The 17,563-nt window shown below is 38.3% G+C and overlaps 2 protein-coding genes across 2 annotated transcripts; both read right to left on the minus strand.

Annotated features, from left to right (window-relative positions):
• Positions 1–2,206: 2,206 nt before the first annotated feature.
• Positions 2,207–3,818, minus strand: LOC110922055. Its single transcript, XM_035990122.1, has 3 exons — positions 3,432–3,818; positions 3,275–3,337; positions 2,207–2,719 (listed from the first exon to the last, which is right to left on the minus strand). The coding sequence occupies exons 1-3, from the start codon at positions 3,442–3,444 to the stop codon at positions 2,355–2,357; spliced, it is 441 nt and encodes a 146-aa protein (XP_035846015.1). The 5' UTR covers positions 3,445–3,818; the 3' UTR covers positions 2,207–2,354.
• Positions 3,819–4,197: 379 nt separating this feature from the next.
• Positions 4,198–7,138, minus strand: LOC110922201. The gene is made up of 2 exons (XM_022166512.2): positions 6,792–7,138; positions 4,198–5,696 (listed from the first exon to the last, which is right to left on the minus strand). Exon 2 carries the CDS (start codon positions 4,835–4,837, stop codon positions 4,337–4,339), a length of 501 nt encoding a protein of 166 aa, XP_022022204.1. The 5' UTR covers positions 4,838–5,696; positions 6,792–7,138; the 3' UTR covers positions 4,198–4,336.
• Between the last annotated feature and the right edge of the window lie 10,425 nt (positions 7,139–17,563).

Here is a 17,563-nt window from a genome sequence, read left to right on the forward strand (position 1 = left end):
TTCTTCTTCACCACCAACTCCATGATCAGCACCATCTTTTTTGCTGCTTGCTACTTGTTCTGCCTTTTCTATTTCTTTTATAATCTCTGGCCACATTGAACTGGTGATTCTGAAAGGAGTTGAATCAAATTGTGAGACCACCATTTTTTTTGTGATTGGGTAAGTTTAACTTCATTCCCTTCTTCCTTTTCATTCCCTCCTTCTGTCTTCTCTCCACTTCCTCCTTTTTTCTTTTCTTCATTCCCTGCTTCTGATTCTTGCTTCTCGAAATTGTACTTTTCACCATATACTACCAATCTTTTTCTCCACTCATCCACAGCATCCACAACCTCCTCACCTCTGTACTTTGTTAAACATTCTGCAATCATTTCGTGTGTTTCTTTGACATGCATGTCCAGCTCTTTTGTTTTGGATTTTATCAGACAAATCCATTCCTGAAAAGATAACCAGCACATTCTTTTTATAAAGTAGCACAAATTGTAAAAGTAGCACATTCTTTTTATAAAGTAGCACAAATTGTAAAAGTAGCACATTTTCCATTTTTATTTTTACATACACATGATAAAAGTTTACAATAAAAGTAGCACATTTCAAACTAGCACAGTTTTACAATCCATTTAAACCAGCACACTTTAGCATATAAATCAGCACAATTTCACATTCCAAATTCTAACATTAAACTAACATATACTAGGTATAAACTAGCACAATTTAACATTCCAAACACTAAATGTCATAAAAGTAGCACATATTTCAACAAATGTCATAAAAGTAGCACATTTTTTCAATAACCATCTAAACCAGCACTTTTTTCAGTAATACTACAGATAAACACAATAAAATAGAAATTACCACTCCACTTGTTGGATTTGTAGGTGGAATTTATGAGAGTTTTTCCTGGGATTGTGGAATGTCCAAACTTTGTGTAATGTCTAGAGATTCTGGGAAGTCACTAAAGTAATGATTTCTAGCTTCATCAGTTTCCTTTGAGATTTTTTGATATGTGGGTAGAGGTTGTTCAGCTGGTGCTTTTTTCTTCATCTTCAGTTTTACTTTCAAATTCTTTCGTTTTTCATTTTCTTCTGTTTCACCAGTTGTTGCTGCTTTCAAACTTGTTTTCTTCTTACTCTTCACCACCTTTTGAGTAGGTGTTTGTGTTGTCAAGATGAGTTTCTGTGCTGGTTTCCCATCTTTTTCACTTCTCTTTCTTTTATTGCTTTCCACCACCGGACCAAGCTTTTTAATTGTATCATTTTTATGATACATTACAGCTGGTATCATCTTCTGTGTTGGATTTGTTCTTTGGTATGTATCATGAGCATAAACCAACTGATTGATTTACAAGTTAGTTTTTGTTATTATGTTTGATAAAAAACAATAAATATAGATCATTTTTAGATAACTACAACATACCACTAGAAATGTTATCGGTCCGATGTAATGTGCTGCTTTAGATTGGAACCAGCTTGTTGTCTTTCTGTTCAAGCAGTCGATCACGTAGCTGCACCAGTCAACATCCTTAATATCTACATCAGGTTGCAATGTTGTAAGGAATTTCATGTTGACGCTGCCACCGTGTGTGAGCTCTGCCATTATTGAGTTGAACATTACAAGAAAGTTCAGTTGAAATAGCCTTCCACTCTCCTTCTGTTCTTTCACAACATGAATAATATGATGCATTTTTGGCAGTTCATCATCAATTTCAAATTGATTTCTAAACTCTTCAACAACTGGATCACTCATTGATGGTTTAGTCACCTTAACCTTCACTTTACCCATTGGTATGCCAAGAACTTCTTGTACTAGGTTAGGTGTTATCACTACATTATGTGTACCTAGATTCAGTGTGTTGATTGTAGGTTCATAATTGTTAGTGAGCCAGTATCCTAGATCAGTTGGTATTTTTGTTATATCAAAGTTCTTCATGCTTTCAAATCCCATGTTATCTACTTCTGCTTTCTGTTCGTCAGATAACACTTGCATGAATTGAGCAAGGTTTTTTGGGCTGTTCCTGATTCTAATTCTTTTTTTCCGGTTTGTGGCAACAGCTTTTAGTGCTGCTTTTTGTTTCTTTTCCGGTTGTTCGAAGTCACTGTCTGATGAGCCTGCAAGTAATTTCAGAAGAAACATAGTAACCAGCACAAGTTATAAAGTGTACTATATATTAAAAAAACAATAACCAGTACCATTTTGATCATTTAATACATAATAAACCATGATTTTTATAATTCAAAACATCATTGTTACATAAGGTTCAGAAAAACATGATCATAATACATAACAGCATTGATAACATTAGAAAACTAAAACAAACAACATAAACATGATGATCATAGCAGGAGCTGGCTAGATTGCTACTTCCTTCCAAAATTCTTGACTGAGATTATAGGTTTTTCCTCATCTTCTTCATGTTTAGGTTGTAGGATGGGGATCTTTTGTTTTTCATCATCTTCTTCTTTTTTGGGTTGTACAACTGAGATTTCAGGTTTCTCATCAATCTCTTCTTTTATGGGATCTGAAGGTTCACCACCAGAAGTAGGATGATTGGTATAGCTTGGCCCCCAGATTGCTACTTCATTCCAAAATTTCGGACTCATATAATATTCCTTTTTTGTTGGTCTTACAACTTTTAGTGGAATGGGATGCAAAGGTTCATTATCAAAAGTAGGGATTGGTTCTCCTGGTTGTACAATTTGTAGTGGTTTGGGATTGTACAGCTCTGTTTTCACACACAAAAAAGCAACTGAAACTTATATTACTTATCTCCTGAATTTAAAAGTAGCACAGTCGGTAAAGCAGCACAGATTTGGAACCCAAAAAACCACTTGTGCTAGTTTCTTCTAAAACACTAAAGTAGCACAGACGGTAAACCAACTAGAATTTGTGCTAGTTTACTAGAAAACACTAAACCCTTTGTGCTAGTTTCTTCTAAAGCAATAAACTAGCACAGATAGTAAACCAGCACATATTTGGAACCCAAAAAACCAACTAGAACTTTGTGCTAGTTTCTTAAAAAACACTAAACTAGCACGGAAGTTAAACCAGCACCGATTTCAAAACCAGAAAACCAACCACAACTTTGTGCTAGATATTTCTAAAACACTAAACTAGCACATAGGTTAAACCAGCACAGAAAATAAACCAGCACAAAAAATAAACCAGCACTATTTCATTAAAACACAACGATCGATCTGTTTTATAAAATGCAGAACATGAATCAGTTTAGACATATTAAAACCCTAGAAATCTGTTCGTTTACAGATCCTTAACAAACCTTCGAAATCGTCATCAGGTTTTGTTTCTTTATGCTTCTGGCTTCTTGTAGATCTCTTAGAACCTGTGTAATCGATTTGATTTCGAAGAAACTTAGAAAAACCGTACAAAATTGAAACGAATACACCAAAATGCAAAAAAAAAAAAATGGAACGTACTCTCTGAATCCATCGTTGATGCTGTTTTTGTTGTTGTTTGTTCGATTTTCGTCTGTCTGATTGTCGATTTTAGGGGACGTTTGTTAGCGATTGGGAAGTTTTGAGAGAGAGTGAAGAAGAACTGTTTTTGAATCGTCAATAACTGCTTTGCTTTTTGTCCAGTACTATTTTTTTGTTTATGGCGAAAATACCCCCGCGCGTTTTATTTTGTTTACTTATCTAGTTTAATATTAGGGATCTAATCTGGTCCATTGGTTGTTTAAAAAAATGGTGTAGATTGCTTCTTAGGCAACTTAGGCAAAATAGGCTTCTTAGGGGAACCGCCCCCTATATATATAGAGTGACAAGTGTCTAATAACCTAAAACTAAACCCACTACATCACCACCAAAAACCTAAACACCCACCCCCCACCTCCCCCCCCCCCCCCCCGGGCAAAAAAAAACAAAAAAAAAAAACTATACCTCACAAAAAAACCACCAAAAAACCTAAACCCCCCCCCCACCCCCCAAAAAAAACCTAAAAAAACCTAACCCCCCCCCCCCCCCCCAAAAAAAAAAAAACTAAACACCCACACCCACCCCCCCACCCCCACCCAATAACCTAAACCCCCACCCCCACCCCCTCGGCAAAAAAAAGGGGGGGGGGGTGGGGGTTTAGGTTTTTGGTGGTGGTGGATGTTTAAGGTTTTTTTTGTAGTGGGTTTTTTTGTGTAGTGGGTTTTTTTAGGTTATTGGACACTTGTCACTCTATAAATCCTTCTTACACTTGTTACAATTAGGATCCTTTGTATTTGATCCTAATCCTACATACCATAATAGATGAAAACAACATAAAAAGAAAACAAAAGATATAGATCTAGAACTGCTGCTGCATCATCATCATCATCCTAATCCTCCTCAGATCCCTACTGCACATGATATGGTTGAACCCCCTCCATACCATTGGGCCCTGCCTGCGGCTGTGGCTGAAAAGAAGACGGGACTCCCAGACGCAGACCCTCCATAATGAACCGCATACCATCCTCTATCCGCCTCATCCCCTGCTCATGCGCCAGTCGACTCTCCTCCATAACCTGCCTCACACCAACAAACTGCTCATCCACATACCCATGTAAATCCTCGAACCCAGTCTCCATCCTGTCATACAAAGACTCCAACGTAAGTAGGTCCGGACGAGGCTCTCTTAGAGGATACTGACATCCTGGTAAGTCATAACGAGTCACCGGCACCTGATAACGGACCGGTATGGCAGACTGCATCGAAGCTGCAGCATCAGAATCTGGCGGCGGCGGAACCTGCGGACCCTGTCTGATACGTGACCAAGTAGGTGGCTGATCATAAGTAACAATGGCAGCAGATTGTAGATCCCTCAAACTCATAAAACAGGGAACCGGTTCCTCTCTCATTGGCTCTCGTGGGTATCTAGTAAACACCCAAGGCTCTCAGCTAACCATGTAACATACGGCCCACATTAAACCCGGGCCCCCGGTCCACCTCTCCATGGCCTCGTCATCGACCATGCGAACACACTTGCCAGATTCGCTGGCCTCCTCTCAACCATACACAACAAGCAAAACAGACCAACTTGGTTCACCTTGTTATCACCCTGATGTCTGTCTACCTACTAACGTAGCTGCCATGATCTTGTGCAGAAATCGGTGAACTGGATCGGTGATATCGGAGGCTACCATATTATTTGAATAAGGAACAGTGGAAATTTGGCCCAGAATCTCACCAACTCATCTTTCATCAGACCCAGGTGCCTGTATCTCCTCCTCGGTATAAAATCTAGTAGCCACCGCAAACTGAGGTATCGTCATCTCATACACCTTCCTACCCAGTGAAAAGGACACCGCATCCTTTTCCTCGTAACTACCTTGCTTGTATTCAAATGTGGCGTGAAACTCTAACGTGAGCTCCTTATATTGAGGAGCGTCGCAATCCAAAACCAACCTAAACTTTTCCCCCAGTAACTGCTCAATTCTCTCCCGTTACCCAGACAGTCCACCATATCCCAATCAATCCTCCTATATGGTAGCAGATCTACCGTAATCAACTCCGCCAACCGAGCCTGCTCATTTGAGTTCAAAGCAAACTGTAGCAATGGGCTATCTTTTAGCCGTGTACTTTGCCCATGAGGAACACCCGCCGACCTATACTCAATCTGACGTTTTCCAAAATCGGATGGCAAAGGTAGGGTTTCACCCCTAGGACGTGTCTGCGGCCCTCGTTTCCTTCCAACCGCTCCTGAAGCTGATCCTTCACCTGACATCCAGTAAAATGGTTCAATTAAATAGCACAAAACAGGAAAGATCATTAGTAACACAAGCTATTTTTTGTATTTTTGGGTTTTTTAATTTTTAAGAATTTTTCTATTTTTTCTAATTTTTTTATTTTTATATTTTTATTTTTTTTATATATATACGGAAAAACGGCCGTATAGCATTTCATTCGCGACAGATATTCAAAAACAACGTTTACAACGTGAAAATGGGTGTTTGTTTGCAAAACATTATCAATTTATAACCGAACCTCGCCCGAATGGAGATTGAGTGCGGGCGAGTGGTGTCGTCTTCAAATAAGCAAGACATAACCTCAAAAGACACTAACACGACTCAATAATGACTCGAAAGACACAAAGGACGCTAGACTAGACACGAACTAGACGCGAACTAAGCTAGACTCAATAGCACTACCTCCTCCCGGCACTTTAATTGCCGTCAATTAATACCCAAGTGCCGAACAACCTAATTGAGTCCTAAACCGAACAATGTTCAAAACTTTAGTGTGGAAGCAATGGAAACGGGTCAAAGGTTAGTTAAAAATCTCATTTTTATAGCAAAAACTATCAACCCGTATCCCCACACTTAATGTTGAACTATAACCAAACCGAGCCAGCCGCAGAACATAAACAATCAGACCCAAACCGCCCTTCATAACCCGTATGCAACTTCACAACCAAACATATATTGAGTCCGAGCTCATAATAGAAAAGTTTAGGCGTCAAAAGTTTAACGCAACTCTAAAAAAAACTTCTTTATTAATTCAAACAATTTCAACGGAAGCTCAATTTACTTTCAAGAACAGAATTTTAACATCACCCAAACCACGCTATCCCCACACTTATTTCTGTCCGAAGCAACAAAACACAACCAACCCGTACCATCCGCAAACATATGACCTTTTGATACCAACCCAGCCGTCCGCAACCAATACTAAGCAAATATCAACCCAACCAAACCTCCCGCAACCTGTGAACATCCTAAAAATAACCTAAAACAGTACTAACACTTGACCCAACACCTAAATATGGAATAAAAACTACTAAAACTGAAACACGAGAATTGCAAGAAGACATACCTTATCGTCGAATTATATGCAGAAAACTATGAGAATCGACTAACCCTCAGAAAACCACTTCGAATCTTGTGTGAACTGTATGAAAAAATGAACTTTTGGGGGGCGATTGATGATGGAGGTGATAATATTTGATGATTTTCAAGTGATTTATGTTAGTGATGGTGAAAATCGGAGGTATATAGTGGTGGTTTTGATGTTGCCGTGGTTAGGTCAAAATATGCAGAATTTGGAGATTAAAAGGTTTAAGCTGCGTCACCGGTCTCTCGCCAGCCGCGAAAGAGAATAGGTTGTAGGTCGCGTCCCGTTTGTGGTTAAGTCCGGACTATTTTAAATCGTTGTAGACTCATTAATAGATTTAACGTTGTTTACTTGAATGATTTATAACTATTTAATTGCATCGATTAGTTCATCAACTACATTTGTTTGATATAACTTTATTTTACAGAAAATGAGAGTTTACAGCAACTACTGTAGAGTTGAAATTTAACCCTTAAATAGATTTAACGTTGTTTTTGGTTCCGAACTATTGGTTACAAGAAACTAGAACTGGAAACATTTTCAAAGTTCAAAATAATTTTGGTTTTTTTTATATTTCAACAAATTTGTTTTTTTTTTTTGGTGTTCGGGACTTTTACATGAATTGTCTTATGTGTCACATTTTAAGCAAAAGGTATAAGTGTCTATAGGGGTGCAAACGACCCGAGCGGCTCGTGAGCCACTCGAGATTGGCTTGAAAAAAAGCTCGGAACGAGCTGAGCCTTATCGAGCCCGAGCCTGGTCGAGCTCGGCTCGCTTGCACCCCTAGGTGTCTATACGTTTTTGTAGTTCTTTGCTTAAAATTTGTTTTGTATTGAACGTCTCTCTATATGTAATATTTGTGTATACACTTGTTAGGGATGGCAAAAATGCTCGAGCCCGACGGGTATACCCGAAACCCGGCACAAATGGGACGGGTATACTCGATACCCGATGGGTATTGGGTCGGGTATGGTATTAGTTTTAAAAAATTTCGCGAGTATGGGTCGGGTATGTGATTAGGTGATACCCGACCCGATTACCCGAAACCACATACCCGTTTACCCGAACTATATACCCGATCATATACCCGAATTTTTTTTTTTTTTTTTTTTGGTAAAGGGTTACCCCGATGAATTTTATAAATGAACCAAATAAGTACAAGGATGTGTCAAAGCGACACACCAACTAGACTTGGCATACCAAGACTAGGAACACCAAACAACAAGACCAACCAAACAACCCAACCAAAAGTTAACAAACAAAGAAGCAACCATGGCCGAAAAAACAAACAACCTAGGCCAAAATTAAAACAAGACAAATAAACTTCTAGCCAGGATCAGCTTCATCATCCTTGCTATCATCAATCTTCCAGATTCTAGAGATCCTCCTCCTAGCAGAATCCACTCGAAACTTGAAACCCATAAGCGGAAACCGAACCGAACTTTTGATCTTTTCAGCAACTTGCAGCACGGTCAATTGGTTAGAGCTAAAAAGCTGGCTGTTCCGCTCTTGCCAAATATAATAAGTAGCCGCAGCTACCAGCAATTTACACACCAACTAGACTTGGCATACCAAGACTAGGAACACCAAACAACAAGACCAACCAAACAACCCAACCAAAAGTTAACAAACAAAGAAGCAACCATGGCCGAAAAAACAAACAACCTAGGCCAAAATTAAAACAAGACAAATAAACTTCTAGCCAGGATCAGCTTCATCATCCTTGCTATCATCAATCTTCCAGATTCTAGAGATCCTCCTCCTAGCAGAATCCACTCAGAACTTGAAACCCATAAGCCGAAACCGAACCGAACTTTTGATCTTTTCAGCAACTTGTAGCACAGTCAATTGGTTAGAGCTAAAAAGCCGACTGTTCCGCTCTTGCCAAATATAATAAGTAGCCGCAGCTACCAGCAATTTACACACAATGTCATCAATTTTCTTAGAATTAGAATGTCGATCAACCCATCCCATTAAAGACTGCCATGTGTTATCTACACTCTCCAAGTTCACCATACTCTTCATGTTAGTCCAAACTTGATTTGCAAACGCACATTGAAAAAACAAATGGTCTCGGCTATCTCGATCATGTTTGCACAATGGACAACACATAAGATTGAGATTCGTTGCACTACCAGCTTCCCAAACCGCCAACCTATCCTGAGTTTTTAGTTTATTCCGGAACACTAACCACATATGAAAGGAGTGGCGAGGAACACACTGAGAGAACCAAACCATGTTTGCCCAGGTCACATGATTATCTCTAGTCCGAATCGTATTCCATACTTGAGCCGATTCAAAATCTGCAAAGTTCCCATCCAAATCTTTTCAAGTCAGACGATCAAGAGCATCACCAACCAGCTGAGGTGTTTGAATGCTTATTAAGACCGGAAACAAATCTAACCAAGATTGGGGCCATCTCCAATGCCCATTCGCATCAATAACATCAGCAACCGAAGACTTTAAATTGAAACCCGCATTAGCTATAGATCGAGGAGTGATAAAGGAGCTAAGAGGACTCATAGGGCACCAATTATCACTCCAAACATTAGTTTGCAAACCACTTTTGAGCAAAGACCATATGTGAGGCCGCATAATACAACGAATAGACAATATTTTCCGCCAACCCCAACTCATGCTCCCTCGACAAGGAACCTCCCAAAAACTTCTCCCTTTTAGCTTGTACTCGTGAATCCATTTCACCCAAATAGATTCCCGTTTAGTTATAATACTCCAAACATGCTTAGCCATAAGCGATTTATTGACATCAGAAATACTCCGAATTCCCAAACCACCTTCTTTTTTGGGCAAACACACATCTTTCCAAGCAACTTTAGCACGGATTCTACCCTCCGATCCCGCATTCCACAAGAATCTACGAATTCTTTTCTCAAGCTCATTGATAACTCGAGTGGGAATAATGAAAACTGAGGCCCAATAAATATGCGTAGATGAGAGAACCGAGTTTATAAGTTGCAATCGGCCAGCGAACGATAACGACTTGGTCATCCAGTTAGCAATCTTCTTGTCCATTCGTGTGACACCTGTGTCACTACGACCATCATACAAATGCAAATCCAATGAAATATTGTGTTTCATACATGGGATTTGTATATATACCAGTGTTGTAAAAGTCGGATTCCAAGGCCGAGTACTCGGCGAGTACTCGGTCCTCGGAACCCCTCCGAGGCGACTTCCTCCTATGCGGACTCAATTAGTCGGCCTCGGTCAAACTCGGCGCCTAGTCGGCCTAGTCGGCGCCTAATCGGACGTAGTCGGAAAGAGTCGGCCTAGTCGGTCAAAGTGGTTTGTTGACTTTTAATTAGTCAAAATCGGTCAAAATCGACCTACTCGGCCTTGTACTCGGATTACTCGGCCTTGTACTCGGACTACTCGGACTTGTATTCAGAATATTTGAACTTTAAACATGTTTCATTTTAAATTATACTCAGTTGACATGAATTATGCTTATTTTTAACATATGTATAATATATAACAATTAATTTTCTTTATAGTTACCATGTCCGCGTACTCCCCGAGTACTCTCCGAGTACTCCAATTACTCCCAACTCCCCAGTCGGCCAACTAGAGACCGCCTAGTGACTTTTACAACACTGATATATACCCGAATTTTTTAATTTATATTTTTCATTAACCTTTGTCTATTAGTGATTTATTTTAGTATGTTCATAATGTGAAAAAATATATTTTATTTTGAGTAAACTTCCGTTTTGCTCCCCGTGGTTTGTTCACTTTAATGGTTTTGCCTCAAACCTTTAAAAATAGTCATTTTCCTCCAATAGTTTGCTATGGTTTTTCCAATTTGCTCCCTGCCTCTAACTCCATCCAAATTGTCCGTTTTTCCATTTTGCTCCTGGTAGGGAGCAAAATGGAAAAACCATAGCAAACTATTAGAGGAAAATGGCTATTTTTAAAGGTTTGGGGCAAAACCGTTAAAGTGACCATACCACATGGAGCAAAACGGAAGTTTACTCTTTTATTTTAGTATATGTATTTGATAATAGTATTTATATTTTGTATGTTGTGAAGTATATACATATAAGTGTATAAGTATAATAACGTTATTATTAATTTATGATAAAACTTATGTTTGTAATGGATTTTTTTGTATATAATAGTTGTTGTATAAATAAGATTATATAATAATTATAATAGTAAAGAAATGTATTTGGAAATCCCAACGTATATCTTTTAACGAACTAATGGGTATACCCGATACCCGCGGGTATACCCAATACCTGTCGGATAATTACCCGACAAATACGCGACGGGTATTGGGTCGGGTATGGGACACGATTTTACAACCGGGTATGGGTATGAGATTACCCATACCCGCCTATTACCATCCCTAACACTTGTTTAATTTGCAGTGGTCAAATTGTTTTACCTATGGTTAGTACACATTTAAAGTCTTTAATTTGAAAATAACCTGTGTTTTTAAGATGACAATTTCAAAATGTTGCTTTTTTCTGATGTGAAACATTATTGAACTACCAGAGAATCACGATGCAAACGAAGAGGTATTAAGGCAATATGACATGAACATGATGTATGGGCCATGTGTTGGGATGAAGAGAATTGACCGCTGGAACAGGGCTTCTTCACTGGGGCTGAGCCCGCCTGATGATGTTTATCGTCTCTTGACGTCTGCTCAGTGGCAAAGCTTGAAAAAAAAGTTCGGGGGGTCGGAAGGTAACGGACCTAAAAAAAATTTCTATCACGTAGTTTCGAGGTATATGTTCGGGTCGGACGTCGGTGATTCAATTCGGGTTTGGTCGGGTCAAACATTCATATCAAATAAAAACGTTCTCAAACATTAAAAAAGAAGTTATCATTTTATTCTTCCCCATAACATAATCTAATAACAAAACAAGTAACAAATCACCTTAAATTTCAAACTCTAATTTCTATCTAAATCAAATCACAATAAGATTAAACAAATAAAATTTGACATAGTTATAGAAAGATTCAACAAGTTTAGGGCAAAAATTCGGACCAATTTCACCCCTAATTTCAACCTAAATCACATAAATTGCAGCCCTAAATTAAACCTAAAGATAAAAAAAAAACACATACCTTTAACCTTATGAATATTGAAGAAGTCGAACAAGAGTACAAGACCACAACAACGAGCAGCGTTTTGGCTTCTATTCTCGAACAAGAAGCTGAAGTCGAACAGTTCTGGAACCTGCGTTTTCCCCCCTTCTACAGTTCTAGCTTGTGGTTTCTGTTCTTCTGGTTGATGTCCCAAAGTAAACGAATTTGGGTTTTTTTTTTTTTTTTTGGATATGGTGGGCTTTTAAGTTGGGCTATATAATGATTTGATTTGGGTTATATAATATACATTCTAGTATTCTACCAAATATAATGATTTCGGCTATAATATTTGGGCTAATTAAGTATTTTATTTGGGCTATATAAATAAAAAAATTAAAACCGGGGGGTCGAAAACGTATATACCTAATTTTTTTTTTATAAAACAGGGGGTCGAAAACTTATATACCTACAAAATCCTATACGAAACGTACATATATAACACTACTGATCGAAAAGTTCAGGGGGTCGGGCGCCCCTCCCCGCCCCTTAAATCCTGTGCCCCTGCGTCTGCTGCAAGTGAGGTTTGTGCCGACTCCTTGTGAGATGCTCGTGTTTGACCGTTGTAACAAGTCAACAAAAGACACACAATGTGTGCTATTAGGCTTTGTTGTAGTAGTCCAAAAAACCTTTTCTGTTTGTTGCCCTGTACAGTCTCTAGCTGTCTAGGGTGGTTTGTCATGCTATGTTGATCTTGTTGGTTAATCGTTATGTTTTAAGCTAAGTATCAATGCTTTTGATTTATCTTTTTTTTGCTTAGTTTTGTTTTATAACAATTGGGTTTCTGTTCTATGGGTATGGATTTAAAAGTAGGCTAGCATGGCGTTTTCATATCCGTTTCTTTCGATGGCGCGCAAAATTATGTGTTTTGTGCTTAATTTGAAGCCCGTGTTTGTATATATGTTTTAAAAAATGGTGACTTATGTCTCTTTTTCCATTTATAAAATTTTTCGACCTGATTAAAAGTTTGATTGTAGATTCACACGAGAAAGACTTACTTTTTATCGATAAGACGCATGCGCTATACCGTCGAGTTAGGTTGCATCGGTTGTTAGCCCCGCATGGGAATCAAGAAGGAGCACGTTGTTGTTGTTATATAGAATGAGATGTTTTCAATGGTTGATGTGTCATGTGTGAGATTGGATTTGCAATTCGGTTTGGACTGATGAAAATCGACGACATGAATTGGTTCTTTGTTCCAGATAGTACCAATAGTATAACTTTTTTCTAAATGATTAGGTTCACAGGAATTCTTGCAATACACACCAGTCTCTTTGTTAAAGAGAACAAAAGTTATACTATTAGTTTAATACTTTATATTTTCTAACTTACGATTTACAAACCACAAATTGTTTTCGTATCAAATGGTTAGTTCATACATTTTTTAGCATCAGTCTTCAACATATCTCAGTGAAAATGTTACATGTACAAGGAACTAAAGGACCATTTTTCGATAGTAGTTTTACTAGTCTTCCACTTCACGTCTCCTTTTTGGGTTCGAGTTTTAGGCCCTTGGGGATACAGGATGATCGTAAAGAGTCAAAATTGTACAAACCGCTTGTATTACAAGCCCTTGAAACCAGTAAAATGACTTTAAACACTAATCATGCACACTGCTTGTAGTACAGAGCCTTGAAACTGGTAAAATTGTTATATGTCACTTCAAACATGTGATGCGGGTGCAACACTAAAGTATCCACTTACAATAAACACCAATACGAAGGTGGACATCAGAAATGTTATCAAAGATCCTTCACGACGGTGGACATCAGAAATGCCATCAAAGATCCTTCACAAGCCTGGTACCTGTGTGTTAGGATCTGAGTTTGGATTGATTGTGTTTTACGTTTGAATAAAGATGAAAGATGAGTGAGAAGTGCAGCGGGATATAAATGGTAACAAACTTTGCACAATCAAACAGGAGAATTGCTTTCAACATACAAGTTTAACATTGAACCGAATGCTTAAATTTATTACAAGATTCAATTACAATATGCAAGTATGTAACAACCTCCCCCTCAGCCTGAGCTCACAATGATTTGTTCGTACAGGAATGAAAGTGATGAAGAGAGCTAATAGAACAGTACAGGGTACTGTTCTATTTATAGGCACGGACAAACCACTGTGGCATCTTTGCTGACGTCACCATGAAAGTGACATCTAACCTCCTAACAAACTCTAAACACTGATCTAATAGAAAAACTGCTATGCTAACAACTGATTACAATACATTACATAAAACAAGCTAAACTACTGCTTTATCCTTCCATTGATGTGAACCCTGCAGTACCTGATGTATCCAGCCGTGCTTGACCCATAGCAGTAGATTGATCAGCAGAGCTTTAGTGTCACACCCCTAATTTCCACGTGTCACCAGTGGGCCCGGTGGGGGATTAACGTGACGTAGTTGATATCATCATAGTCAAACAACACAAATTATAATGCACAGCGGAAGCAAAGATAGATTCATTTCAACTTAAATTATTGTAATATTCAACTATCACAAAATGTCGAAATAGAATCCACAGGCAGAATCAGATAAAAAGGAAACTTCATTTCAACAGACTTCATGCATCCTAAGCTTGCGAGACTTCTATGGATGCTTAGGGAGTGACCAGCCTATTACGCGTAGTACCTGCACTTAGTCTTTTTGGAAAATACGTCAGTTTACACTGGTAAATACAATTTAACTGACTCATTTTGAAAATGTTTAAAATTGATTTAAATGCTCGTGGCATAAAACTTTTTATAACTTGGGATAATTATTTGCTTAATAATCTTGTAAAAGAATTACATGTTCGTTCTGCGTTCGGTAGCCCGGGTCATGCCGGGTTAAAGATTAATAGACACACCACTTAATATAATTCCGCCACGAGACTTCTCTCGTACCGACGATTATACATGTTGTACAACACTACGGGTGTACGCCTACACCCGAGTGCTAAGGTTGTGGCCATTCTTTGAATGATGCCAAGGATATCCGGGACATGGTCATTAAGCCCCCAAAGGCGTTAAATAAACAAAACAGCATTTTCAAACGGGTTAATTTGACTGCACATAACCAAGACCGGTTAAGGTCAATTCCCCGACCAAGCGGTATTTTATATACCGTACCCCAAGCCCGTGTAGGGAAAATAAGTTAAACGTATTTACCTGAGCAAAGTATAAACCAAATATAACGAGTGCACGTAGCTTTTACTGGGCTCCTAGATCTGGAAATTAAGGTTTTAATAACCTATTAGAATCCTAACGGGCCTTAAGCTTAACCGGTTAGTTTTATATAAAGATTACGGTTTTAAACGCACAATAAGGCGAAGACCATTTTAGAATGTGGTTTTGTCCCAACAAGCTTGCACACTTGTTTTATATGGGTAACATAATCACATTCTAGATTTTGAGACCAAAAAGATATGGTTTGACCCGTTTCGGCTAATATGGCCAAACTAGTCACATAAGCCGATCCGAACGCGTATAATGCGTAACGAGTAACCATAAGAGTCAAATACAAGTTTCTGAAGTCGATATGCTCAAAATATGTTGTGATATCAAAATGATACCTTCCATTATGCCCCAAATGATTTTAAACCAAAACTATGCCTCATAAGGGCGTTTTGGTCATTTTATAAGGTGAAAAAGGGTTAAAATGATAACCTGAGTTACAGGTCTGATTCAATTAGTAAATATACTTAATTTACTAAGTTATAACAGTAGGGTATCAAATTTATGTGAAATTTATTATCTTTAACCTTACTATGCACCGTAGGGGCATTTTGGTAATTTCACATGTGCCTAAAAGGTCAATTCTGGAATTCTGAGTTCAAAACATTTGCCTACTGTTTAGAATATAAAAATTTACTAATTACACCAGTAGGTTCAAACCCTTAAGCTTAATAAGGCTCTAGTGCACACTTATGCGTTAAAAATGCCTAAAAAGGCGATTTGGAGCCATTTCCGGGTTTTCTGTAAAAAAGCTGATATTTTTAATATTCCAGAAGGCTCAAAATAATTTATTTATCATAACAAATCAGTAGAAATTGGTTTGAGGTCAAAAGGATTTGTAAAACTCATTTTATGGCTAAAAAGGGCAAAACCGGCATAAACCGAATTAATCTTAGAACACTAAGTTATGCTCAGCCTAAAAATAAATAAAAATTACCAAAAATCCCAAAATATTATTTTATAACAGTGGGTAAAAAGTTTGGTATAAAAATTTGAGTTTTGATAGGCTATACATAATTTACGCTATTTAATTATCAAAGAAGCTCTTAATTACGCTATTGAGCATAACTCTTAATCTAGACCTCAAACTGACTTCAAATTTTGGGTGCAAGTTTATAAATTAGTAGCTAAGGTGCCTACCCTTTTACATTTTCAAAAATCACGTTTTAAGGTCAAATGGGCATAATGGTCAACATATAAGCGATTAACGGAAACATGCATGTGAATAGGATATCCAATGAACCAAGTTGTATAATCTCAGAGAGTTATACTAACATGTAAATAGGTTCAAAAGAAGCTCTAAGGCAATCCTAATCTTGGCTTAAACGGGTCAGAACTGAAAGTCAAATCAGAAGTCAGACTTTGCGACTTTCGGTTCCAAACCGAGCCTAAACTGAAAATTGTCGAGTTGAACATGTTGGAACATGTTCTTACATTAATTACCAAGTTATTTAAATGTTAAAACAGGTTGCATGCATCCTACATTGCTAATTATAAGTTAATTCGGATTTAAGCATTCTGTTGACTTTTTTAAAGTTAGCTTTGACTCGACAATTGACATGCCTAGAGTGGGAATCTGAAAATACCCTTTTAAGGGTTTGTTACCCACATAATTATCTACTTAAAGGTATCTTAAATTCGTGATTTGACAGAGCACATTTTAATTAATCACGAAGTCAAACCTTAATTACGACGGTTTGACTTTTAGCTAATTAACTAAGCTAAAACAACTTAAAAGAGGTTAAGGACACTTATAAGAGTCCTAAGAAGGATTAGGGATTTAATGAGAACTTGTTGCTGTCCAAGGAAATTCCTGAGAAGTCTTGAACCAAAGTTGCAAGTGAGCATGTAAAGTGTTCACAACTTCAAGCCCTTTTATAGTGAACCTTGAGGTCCAAGATGATGCCAAGATAGTCTAGAGTGGTTACAAGATCATCCCAGGTGTCTCTATGATGCTATATACTGCCTAGCAAGTCCCTGGTTTCGAAAACCATTCATTTAAGTCGGTGTAACAGGCTGAACAGGCAGCTGTCCATTTTCTGCTGCCAGCGACTGCCTTATGGACCGTAAGCTTAAGGCCTTGCGGTCCGTAAGCCCCTCTTGCGGACCATATGCTGAAACAGTTACGGTCCGTAGCCGACCCTTGCAGAAATCACCCAGGTACCCTCCTTACGGACCATAAGACTAGGGCCTTGCGGTCCGTAACCGGTGGTCAGAAAAACAAAAATTTCACAAACTTCAAGTCTTGACCATGCAATCTCGTGGATTCCGAATTACATGCTAACTTTCTCAGTTGTGAGACCTAGTGGCTCAGCCATTGCATGCTTGTATGTCCCTTACATGTTTCTACAACCTTGGCATCTTGTAATCTCTTAAAGTGACGGATATTTCCAAGGATTTAAGTCTTGGATTCTCACAAG

Source organism: Helianthus annuus, chromosome 5 (assembly GCF_002127325.2).
Source record: "Helianthus annuus cultivar XRQ/B chromosome 5, HanXRQr2.0-SUNRISE, whole genome shotgun sequence".
In the NCBI taxonomy this organism is placed as follows: Eukaryota; Viridiplantae; Streptophyta; class Magnoliopsida; order Asterales; family Asteraceae; genus Helianthus; species Helianthus annuus.

Excerpts from the sequence above, each read along its gene's own strand:
- LOC110922055 (XM_035990122.1), bottom strand. Across the intron at positions 2,720-3,274 it reads ACCTGATGACGATTTCGAAG|AGCTGTACAATCCCAAACCA; the intron begins GTTTGTTAAGGA and ends GTGTGAAAACAG.
- LOC110922201 (XM_022166512.2), bottom strand. The coding sequence starts at position 4,837 with ATGAGAGAGGAACCGGTTCCCTGTTTTATGAGTTTGAGGGATCTACAA.